Here is a 12,196-nt window from a genome sequence, read left to right as displayed (position 1 = left end):
TAATAATTTGTGGTTGACTGAGAATAGAAATAGAAATAGAGGGGTCCATATATGAAAAAAGAAAACGGAGAAACAATAACAACTTTCTTTGTCCGTTCTGTTGTCAGGCATAATAATACATTAAATCATTAATACAGTAGTCCTCATACAATCAATGATGCAATTTTCTCAACAACAAAGAGAGGCCACGATAACTAAGATGAGGGTGCCCTCGTTATAGCACAACTCTCATAAAACAATTCCAACTTCTTTTTTTTTTTTTTTTTTTTTTTTGAGAAAGACTTTTCTCTTTAAGTCAACATCCACGTCCGGAAAGGTACAATTATACAGTCCCTAACTTCGTGTAATCTCTCTTCTCAAAAAAAAAAAAAAAAACTTCGTGTAATCTCCCGTTACAGGATACTTTATATGTAATACAGTCCACTAATAACAGAAAAAAGCACATACTTCATAAAAAATAAAAAAATAAAAGTACTTACAAAATCCAACAAGACTATTCAGCAAAAAAAAAAAAAATCCAACAAGACTAAAAAAATGTCACTTAGCTTAATAGTTAAGAGAATCACACACGCCCACTCACTTTTCCAAGAACAAATCCTCACTTATTCTCGCAAAACATCCATTCCCCTTATGAATTTATAATTGGAGCATATAATATAAAAATGGAACATAAGAATCTGTAACCTACACTGTTCTAAAATTAAAGTAGTATGACTTTAGGTTTTAAAACTTCTCATTATAATATGATCATATCTATTGCTAGTTCGCTTATGAGCCATTCCTTTTCTTATATTAAGAGAAAGGATAATATTATAGGCCATGGTTTAACCAAGAAAGCTAAGTTGTCTTTTTATATTTTAGTCAAAAAAATATTAAATACTCTAGGAATACCATAAATGCGTACTCCTTCCTTTCACATAAATTGTGAGTTTCACCATAAATTTAATTAATGAGATCTACAATTATGTAAGAAGGAGTACGCATTTATGTGATATTTGGTATGAGGGAATCCACATTACTCCTGGCATCTAGATTCCTAAGAATGTGATTCCTTGCAATTTGAATGCCTAGGAATTTAGTTATTCCTATGTTTGGTTTTATTGGGAATCTTTTAAAATTCCTAGGAATGTGATTCCCTGTAATTTGAATGCTTAGGAATGTAGCTATTCCTATGTTTGGTTTCATTGGAAATCTTTTAAGATTCCTAGGAATGTGAGATGATAATATTTGGTTTATTCCCAGAAATCTTAAATGAATTATTTATTTTTCCCATTCTATCCTTATATTTGAATGTGAACTACTAAGTCCTTTAAAAAAAATCTTCCTCTAAATAAATAATGAAAAACAAAATATAAACTATTAATAATTTGTTGATCAACACAAACACTACAGCAAAAGTGAATACCTGAAATAATGGAGGGTCCCATTCAAACTTTTTTTTTCCACACGTGAAACCTAAATAGAACATTGTTAAAGAATATATCAACAGAGTTATTTATCTTGTTTATGTTATTTTGGTGGAAAAAGATATTAATGATTTGTTTTATATTTTATCTTAATTGCTTAAATAATAAGGAAAAATTGTTAAAATTTTTAATTTATAAAAAATACAATTTTCCTTTAAATTTGGGAATCTGGATACTCATCTATCTTAAAGGGAATCAACATTCCTACTTAGAGGGATTTAAAGGGAAAATTCAGATTTCCCTGACATCTGATTCTCTGGCGTGATTTACAACCAAACATGAGAATCTTTAAATATTTATGAGAATCCTAAAACATTACCCCGTACCAAACGTCACGTCATAATACTTTAAAAGTACTTAATAATTACCCGTTCTAATCTCAATGAAGAATGTTTCTATTTCCTCACTTGTTATTTCAAAACTGCTCTGAATGCATACGCAAACACAATGATCACAAATACTTAATTAATACAAAAAACATATATAATTCCGTGTGCAAACACAATCATTCTATTTTCTACTGTTACCAGTTAGAACTTTCCATGCTATTACCATCAACATATACGTGTCCTCTCAGTGGGCACCCCTAGAAGTAGCTGACAGCTCATGCCCTATTCGACATGGACTTCACAACAACCAATTTTACTCCTCTTTTTCCAATATCTCTTCCTCTCATAGTATATATATATACTCATCAACACACTCATAACTCACACTCATATTTCTTCAGCTAAAAATATAAAAAAAGACTCACACTCATATACTTTAAATCACCGCCAAAACAAAAACAAAAAAAACCATGGGTTTCGAAAGGCTCGGAGTCGGGTCAGACCCGGGAGGCTCGTCGCGGCATTACCTAAACCAACCAGAAGACGCGGAGGCAACCGCCAATCTCCGCGGCGGAGGAAGAAAGAAGAAGATTATCCTCCTCTCCTTATTAGCAGTCACTCTGATCATCGCCTCCGCCGTGTCCGCCACGCTGCTCCTACTCAGAAACGGGTCGGGTTCGATCGGGTCCCCGGTTCACAAACCGACCCGTGCGATTTCGCAGGCTTGCAGCAAGACCCTGTACCCGGCTCTGTGCGTGAACTCGCTGATGGAGTTTCCGGGTTCGCTCACCGCGTCGGAGAAGGACCTGGTCCACATTTCGTTCAACATGACGCTGCAGCACTTCAGCAAGGCGCTCTACGTCGCCTCCGAGATCAGCTACGTCCAAATGGACACGCGCGTACGCGCCGCCTACGACGACTGCATCGAGCTCCTCGACGACTCCATCGACGCGCTCTCACGCGCCCTCTTCTCGGTCTCTCCGTCCCCTTCTCCTTCCTCCTCCGCCCCCGCCTCGACCCAAGACGTGCTGACGTGGCTCAGCGCCGCGCTGACGAACCAGGACACGTGTACGGACGGGTTCTCGGACCAAACCGGGTCGGTCAAGAACCAGATTTCGGACAGGCTGAAAGACTTATCGGAGCTGGTCAGCAACTGTCTGGCGATATTTTCAGCGAGCGAGAGTGACGAGTTCGGCGGAGTTCCGATACAGAACAGGCGAAGATTGTTGGGATTCGAATCCGATATTTCGGGTGAGAATGCCGATGGCTTGCCGAGATGGCTGAGCCGAAAAGAGAGAGAGTTGTTGAGTTTACCGGCAGCGGCGATACAGGCCGATATTGTTGTGTCGAAGAATGGGGATGGTACGTACAAGACAATAGCCGAGGCGATTAAACATGCGCCTGAGAACAGTAATCGGCGAACAATTATTTACGTGAAGGCAGGAAGGTAATTTCACTTCAATAGTAATTATTATTATTTAATTATTATCATTATTACTACTTTTTAGAGGACGAACAAGCAAAAAGGCAAACCTATATATTTTTTTTCTCTAGCAACTTTTTAAGTCTTTTCCTAAAAAAAAAAAAAACTTTTTTAAGTATTTTATTTAGTCTGGTAACTTTTGTTTTTATTTTAAGGGTTGGTGGTTTCACTGTTAGTTCTGTGGAAGAAAAAAAAAAAAAAAAATCTTAAGCTTTTTTGACTTTCTTTTTGGTCAGTGATTGGTTCATTGACTTCACAACAATAATCATTCAAACTTTAGTCATGTGGATGTACATTAGGTATTGAGGGTGTTGAGGGTGTTGTACATTAGATTCAATACAAACACGACATGTGTTTTAAAGTGATAATGTGTTAGTCTCATATCATGTCGAGTACTGTTTTGAACGAAAGTATTATAATTTAAATTTTGAGATATTGTCTAAATTTGATATTAAAGAAAATTTTGTTTTTAGTATTAAAGGAAATGATTTTTTTTTTTTTTTTACTAATAATTTCATAACTTTTCGAGGCAATTTTTTTTGTGAAACTTGAATGTTTCTCTCTCTCTCTCTCTCTTTAAATTTAGCAAAAAAGGGAATTAAAAAGTGTTTTTGTAATGTTTTGTTTTTGTTTTTGGTTTAGGTATGAAGAGAATAACTTGAAGGTGGGAAGGAAGAAGAAGAACTTGATGTTTATAGGAGATGGGAGGGGCATAACGGTCATTTCGGGTTCTAAAAATGTTGGCCAAAAGATAACGACATTTCACACGGCATCATTCGGTAAATTCAAATTTTAATCTTTGAACCTTGTTTGGTAGTTTAATTTTCACTTTGTTGTCCACTCATAATATATTTTGGCTTTTTCACTAAAAACTCTATGGGCCAGACATAACCCATGCACGATGTGTCGATGTCCATGTTGCACGTGGTTTGTTTGTCATGCTTACACTTTCATGCCCTACTAGATTCCTATATATTATCCAAATGGTACCATTTTAGACCAAATTACCCTCCAAATTGATTTCCACTTCAACTTCTTTTTTTTTTTTTTTCTTTTTAGATTCTCAAAAAAAAAAATTTTTTTTTGTATCATAATTAGTGTCACTGTTATTTTTACCATTAGTTTGTTTTTGAGGAATGTCCATGTATACCAAATGAAGGTTAGAAACAAAAAAAAAAAGAAAAAAAGAAAAGGGTTTGGGTGGATCAAAATGTCACGTAGAATTGTTTTAGAAACTTGTAACCTGTCAAATGTCAATATCACAAATGTCGGTGACTGTTTATACTTTATACCTCTACTTTCAGTCAGTGCACTGTGCATGAATGCTACAGGTTCTGAAATGAATCTTCAAATTCTTTTGGATTTTATATGAATTAAAGAAATATTTTTGAAAGTATTTTATAAAAAAAAAAAAAAACTAATCTAATTTTATTTTTATAGTTTTTAATATTCTTAACAGGATCTTTAATTTATTTTTATTTTAACCAAAATGGAATATTTTCGTTTTCAGTGCATGGCCAGACCGTAAATTAAGCAATTTATGTTTCAAACATCAAATCATGTTTAGTCTTAATCATGAAAATGAATGGACAACATTGTCCCTAGCTTGAACTGGTAGATAGAATTTAAAGAAAGGGAAACACTTTTTAATTGGAGGTGGGTCACGGGTACCAACATGACTTATTACGTATATTCTTGTCAGTAGATCAGCCGAACTTACTAGCCAATCATACTATGCTACCCAACCACTCCATTTTCTACCTTGAAATAGAAAAAAGTTTAAGACTAGGAAATTTTTCAAGACTTATTTACTACAATTTTGATGCAACAAAGTGCGATAAAATAAAATTTATGGGTTCATATAAAAATAATAGATAATAATTATAATTTTTTATGAGATACTAAAATTATTCTTGAAGCATTGCATCTTTACAATATAGTATCAATCGTATTTATTGTTATGTATTTTCAACTCCTATCTTTTCAGCGGCAACGGGAGCTGGTTTTATCGCACGAGACATGACGTTTGAGAATTCAGCTGGACCAGGCAAGCACCAGGCTGTGGCACTCCGAGTTGGTGCAGACCACAGCGTGGTCTATCGGTGCAACATCATTGGCTACCAAGACACACTCTATGTGCACTCCAATCGTCAATTCTTTCGAGAATGCGACGTCTATGGCACCGTAGATTTCATATTTGGCAACGCAGCCGTAGTGTTTCAAAACTGCAGCCTCTATGCTCGCAAGCCAATGCCCTCACAGAAGAACACAATCACTGCCCAAAATCGAAAAGACCCAAATCAAAACACAGGCATTTCAATCCACAGATGCCGAATCCTCCCCGACTCGGATCTCAGACCATCCATAGGTAGCTTCCCAACATATCTAGGTCGTCCGTGGAAGATGTACTCTAGGGTTGTGTACATGATATCCTACATTGATAACCATGTACACCCACGAGGCTGGCTAGAGTGGAATGCAACATCGTCTGTGAACTCACTCTATTATGGTGAATACATGAATTTTGGTCCAGGTGCAGCAGTAGGGCAACGTGTTAAATGGCCAGGGTACAGAGTTATTACATCGACGGTGGAGGCAAGCAGGTTCACTGTGGCACAGTTTATTTATGGTTCATCATGGTTACCATCTACTGGAGTAGCATTTGTTGCTGGGCTTTCAGAGTAATTAATTTACAGTTTAACTTATAGTTGATATAGGTGGTATTATTTTTAATTTGCAATTGTATGAAATATATATATATATGTATAAGTTTCTGATTTTTATTTTATTTTATATATATATTGGAATAATTATTAGAATTTTGTCATTGTTTTTTTCTGTCACTTCTGTTGGTTTAACTCAAAGATGTAATAGAAGCTACAGATTATAATTATTCAATAGCTTAATAGATTTTGTCTTAAACTATGAGACTTTTGTTTTTTTTATGTGTCGGTTAATTTTGTATTGCAACTTTGTTTTTTTTTTAGTGAGCGTGATGTGATGGTACAAGGGCAATAATGTGATTTTGTGAATTGACTTTGGTCACTTGTGTCTTGCGGTGTTTGTGGGGTTGTTTCACTTTTCCATTGTGAGGCTGAGATTTCCTTTAATTTAATTCAATTCAATGGTGTCGGTGGAGGTTGGCCCACATATATGGTCATCAAAGGTAACTTTCAATTGCATTGAATTCAGCCCAATATTTTATGGGGGCCCATGCTGGAGATTTTGGAGTTTGGACCAACCCAAGATGTGGCTCTGTGTTCTAAAGGAAAACTCAACCATGGAAAATGAGATACACAAATTCTTTTAAGTGCAAGAAAAAAGTATATGAATACAATTTTATTTTACTTCAATTTTAACTTATTTTAACTTATAGCATCCGTTCTTGATGATTTCTCTATATCATTAGACCAAGATACCGATTGATTTTTGGTGTAAACTTAGATCTCTTATTCAACGACAAAAGACTTTACCATATCTCTTATATTTTACAACTTCTTGAAGTCAAGGGCGACGCCACCTTAAGGCCAGGGTGGTTCTAGGACTACCTTGACCTGAATTTTTTTTTTTTATATATATAATAATTTAAAAAAATTTATTTGTCTACCCTTCAAAAAAAATTTAAGAACACCCTCAGTTTTTTTTTTTTTTTTTTTTTTGCCAATAAAATTAAATTTTGCTCCATAATTTGTTCTACATTTAGTGGATAAATGATTACTTGGTTATGTACATTAAAAGAGTTGTAACTTGTAGCATTGATAATGAGACTATCATGCAACAATTTCAAAATATGAAAACTTGTAAAAGGCAATTGTAAATTTTATATATTTGCGTGTTTTTTTTTTTTTTTTTTTTGTCAATATATGAATTTCTCTTTTTATTAGATTGTATAATTTATACTTCCTAAAGAACACCCATAAAAAAATTCTTAAAACCACCACTGCTTGAAGTAACAAGTTGTGAATTGGTGGTCCATAAAAGAGACAGTAATGGGGTTCATATTATTGTAATTTTGTTTCATTGAATTGGAATAATGACTTTAGCCCTTGTTTCCACACTGGAAAAAAAAATGTCAATAATAATAACTTTTCTTCAGTCCACCGATATGCAATGAAATCCTATTAGTCGGATTGGACAACTTGCATGGTGTCTTTACTCTCTCTAACTCAGCATTGTCAACACTTGCTGTGGTGGCATAGCAATATCAATACGTCCAGTCAAGCTGCAAATGATTCAGAAAAAAGCACCAACTTATCACGTGGCTGATGGCTCTACAAAAATTTGATTCATAATCCATGACCATGTACCCTTCTTCTGGGTCTGGATATGAATAATTTTGCTTTTAATGCACTCTCTACCAACCATAACCAACTCCACTCCCCAAAAGCCCAAAAAGTTTCACTAAAATTGTTGTTTTATTAATGAAGGGACTACTATTGATTTGATTTTGTTGCATAATGCAGGCAACATTTTAATGATGTACGTTTTGTATTGAAGAAAAATAAAAAAGATGTGGGAAGAGAGAAAGCATATCATTAATGTAGTTTGACTAATTGGTTCATGTCTACAGTAAAAAAAAATCCCTAAAAGTAAAAGACTACATTTAAAACCAGGACAGCTCATGTTTTTTCATAAATCATGGGCTACGTATTTATAGCATATCTTAATATATTTTATGGGTTACAGGTTTGTGATAATATAGTAGCTTAATATAATTCAATGAAAAGGATATTAAAAAAATATAGTCATTTGTTATTTATCTCTTGGGTGCTTTCTTCAATCGGGAGGAAAACTAGGAAGCGGTAATTTGAAGAAAAATCAAGTTGAACTTTTCTTATGGTGCAGCTGTACAACTAGTCTAATTAGATAAGGCTAGCTTAGGTTGTTATCAAACTAGCTTGGGAATAAACAGCTTAGTTTTTTTTAAAAAAAAACAAAAAACTCTATATAGAGGCACATCAATATTCACCCAAAAAAAAGCATGGAATACCCTTGTTATAGTGTTTTGTGGCGGGATCCAAGTGAATTGAATTGTGAAAGGAGTGAATTTTTCAATGAAGATTAAAAAAACAAAAAGTCTAGTGCCACAACAAGTGGCATAATTTTTACCACAACTCGCAACATTGGCAAGTTGTGACAAAAGTTGTGCCACTTGTTATAGAATTATACTTTTGTTAAAAATATATATATACACACACTTAAAAGAAAAGTGGGATTTGTTAACACATTACCAAACAGGCAGACATCTATATACATCATCCCTGTTTTGTACCGTTTCCCTCGAGAGAAACATAAAAACTTTTCTTTTAAGCCTCTCATCACTTCTTAAACCCAACATAAAACACTTACACAATTTAGTGTGCGTTTGTTTGCACTTTTAGGAGTTGAAAACGCGCATATTAGAAAAAGCTGAAGAAAAATTGCGTTTTCGGCTCAAGCAAAAATAGCGTCCAAAACGCGCAAAATTTATGGACCTCTTGAGGTCCATAAATCAAAACGTGAATTGCGCGTTTTGATATATCCGTTGGGCTCACAAGAAATTACCAAATTACCCTCTATTAAACAACAAATCTAAAATCAAAACAACAACAACAGTAGATCAAGAACAGAAAAAAAAAAAAAAAAAAAAATTAGAAAGACAATAAAAGATCAAGAAAAAAAAATCGAAGCCGATCTGACAAATCTAAAATCAGAAACAACAACTAATCAAGAACAAGGAAAAAAAATAGAAAAAGAAGAAGGAGATCGGGGTTGAAAATTGGCCGGTGGCTGCTCAACTGTTCGAGCGCAATACAGTGGTGTTTGGTTCGAGCGCAATACAATGGTGGTTGGTTCCGATCATCCAATCTTCCCGATCCAAGCACTTAAGGGTACGTTCTGGAGTTGGATGAGTTCTTGCATGGTTGTTACAGATGAAGTGCTAAGAGGAAAAAAAGAAGAAGAAGGAGAGCTCTGTCTGTGGAATGTTCTGGACTGAGGAAGTGGTATGGTAGGGAATAAAAGAGGAAAGAAGGAAAAAAAAAGAAAAAGAAAAGAGTGTGGGTACGTGTGTGGAGGAGAAAAAAAGAGGGAAAAAAAAAAAGAAAAAAAAGGAAGGAGAGCCCACGTGTGTGGAGAGAAAAAAAAAGAGAAAAAAAAATGCTATCACAATATTTTCACAATAAATCTTAAGGTAGGTTATTATTAGCTAATATTGGTGAGAAAAAAATAATTTTTTTAGAAAGAGAAAAAAATAATTTTAATAGTATGTTAAAATTAAAATCAATATCAATTTTTATCACCATATTTTCACAATAAATCTTAAGTGGTAGGTTATTATTAGCTAATATTAGTGAGAAAAAAATAATTTTTTTTAAAAAGAGAAAAATTGATTTAAGTATGATGAAGTAGTTGATTTAAGTATGAAACAAACTCAAATAAAAAATAAAAATAAAAAGTATGAAATAAACTCCCTTATATATACATTGTCCTTTTTGGTAATTTATCCTTCAAACTGCCACTTTTATAAGTGTTAGCTAAACACTCAGCTTTTTCAAAAAGCATTTTTTAACAGCTTTTTCAAAAAGCATTTTTTAACAGCTTTTACAAAACACTCAACTTTTTGAAAATGCACTTTTTTATTATGCACTTTTTGAAAACTCAACTTTTTCATTATGCACTTTTACAAATAGCTGAACCAAACTCACCCTTAGACTCTTGCGAATGAGGACTCTTTTACAAACTTGTAAAAAGAAAAAGTTTTCCTGTGAAAGTTTGGAGCTAGTTATACTATCAATTCATCCAAAATAGAATCTACAACTCTATCCTATCAAACACAAAAGATCACCATCCATGTCCATCTTTCAGTAGAGGCCAACTGTAATAGAATAGAACTGCTTTGATATAACGCAAGCAAGGACCGCTAATATATTATCTATAATGGGATATACTTTGATTAGGATTAGAAAAAATAGGACCACTCCAGTTCAATCATATAGTGTATTAGTGTGTACCAACAAGTTCAATCATAGAGCCTTGTCTAATAAAGTTTTGCGTGTACCATATCGTTTTGAAGGTTTTTTTTTTTTTTTTTTTCCTCAAGAAAATAAATAGAGAAAAGTAACAAATCCACATTACATTAATCCGCAGCCCCGACAAATGTTGAAATGAAGCCATCACACTATCATCACATCACATAGTTCAGTAACACTTTCACTATCATCAAAACTTATCATTGATGAAAACCCAAAATGAAACTCTTTTGGAAACCTGCAGTCTGAAACTCACAACTTAATACCATACAATTTGTAGAAACTCATCAGGTTAGTAAATTTTTATTTTGCAATCTTTCATTTCTACGTTTTTTTCGTCAACAAAATTTGTTAGTTTTAACTCTTTTAAGGTTTAATTTTATGAGAGAGAAAGAGGCTTTTCATTTTTAGAATTTTTTTCTTTGGTCAAATAATTTCAGTATTTGCATGTGCCCCTATTTTGATTAGCAAGCATGTCAAGGACCACATCCATGTAGAGTGTGTTATGTCAAATCTGAAATAAATTGGAAAGTAAGTTCATCCAAACAGACTAGACCATTTCTGTGCCAAGAGTGTCACTGCAATGGCATATGGCCTTGTCCCAGAAAGTGTTTGTACTTTGTAGTTTGTACTCTGTAGTTTGTACTCTTTTCGCTTCATTGGCCCAGAGGTGACCAGTGCAATAATATCCTTCAGCTTGGACTATTAATCAAATAATCACCACACATACAATATATCAGCTTTGGATGCTATAAGAATATTATTGTTTCTCATTGATGTAAGACAAGGGCTTAAATCTCAAATTTTAGCACTTAATGGGCTATGTGAAAAGTCTTCCAGATATCAAGGTCTAATTCCATCCTGGTTAAAAAGTTCAATCAGGTTATTTATAGTGTGGGACTAAACCATAGATTAACAAAGAATAATGCTTAAACTATAAACTATTTTATAAAAAAAATTTAGATGTGGTGCGTAATTATTAGTAAATAAAAAAGTGATATTAATGGTAAGCTTAGATGAAAACCAATAAGAAATTGGTCATATCAACATTTTGTAAAAATATTGTAAAATAGTTTGTGGCTGTAGCATTAACAAAAGCTTAAATTACATTTAGCACCAAAAACTTAAATTACGTTTGGCACCAAAAAAAAAAAAAAAAAAAAAAAAAAAGCTTTCTTACTTTTTGTGTTTGGCTCTGCCTTCCTCTTCCTTGACCCTTTCTCTGGAACTGGTTTTTATAAATAGTGTTCTTCATTTTATGCTCTGTCTACAACTCTACATAATACACATTTAAGGTTCCACTTCCACAGAAACACCCCCATTACACCTACTTAATTTTAATTGATAAACTATTAAGAATTTCCAACCATATAGGAAGCCTCTCCACCAATTAACCTCTGGGAGCTTGGTTGTTCTAGGCTTCTGCACAAGTAGACGTTCCCACTGATCCACATGTGCTTGCCTCCTCTTCTAGATCCACTATGCACAACCTGCTTTGAATGTCCACCAAAGCCTCAAAACCTAACAAGCTTCCAAAATCAATTCCCTTCCCTCAAAACAGAAAAGACCTTGGCATCAACTAAGCCGACTGCATCGTATATAACTCGAAAATCCATATCTTGTGTACAATTACTGTACAAACCACCATCTGGATTCAACCAATCATACAATGAAGTTAATTGCCCTTGTGGACTGAAACCATCCTCACACAGTCTGTCATGTTCTGTTTAACACACAACCAAGATTTCCATTCCCTCGAAATAGTTTCAATAAGATTGACCTGAAATGAAACTTTTTGACCCAGTCTCAATACTCAAATAGATCTTCTTGTCAAATAAAATGCCTCCATAAGACGCATCAAATTTTCATCCTCAAATACAATTGCCAATGCCTCCAAGAAGTCCTTTA

The 12,196-nt window shown here is 34.0% G+C and overlaps 1 protein-coding gene across 1 annotated transcript; it reads left to right on the top strand.

Moving 5' to 3' along the window:
• Positions 1-2,199: 2,199 nt before the first annotated feature.
• On the top strand, positions 2,200-6,203 carry LOC126698174 (probable pectinesterase/pectinesterase inhibitor 34). Its single transcript, XM_050395198.1, has 3 exons — positions 2,200-3,242; positions 3,921-4,057; positions 5,266-6,203. Exons 1-3 carry the CDS (start codon positions 2,266-2,268, stop codon positions 5,961-5,963), a joined length of 1,812 nt encoding a protein of 603 aa, XP_050251155.1. The 5' UTR covers positions 2,200-2,265; the 3' UTR covers positions 5,964-6,203.
• Positions 6,204-12,196: the final 5,993 nt, after the last annotated feature.

The sequence above is a fragment of the Quercus robur genome, chromosome 9 (genome assembly GCF_932294415.1).
Source record: "Quercus robur chromosome 9, dhQueRobu3.1, whole genome shotgun sequence".
Classification (NCBI taxonomy): Eukaryota; Viridiplantae; Streptophyta; class Magnoliopsida; order Fagales; family Fagaceae; genus Quercus; species Quercus robur.
Note: the sequence above shows the minus strand (reverse complement) of the source record. Positions and strands in the feature narration are given on the sequence as shown.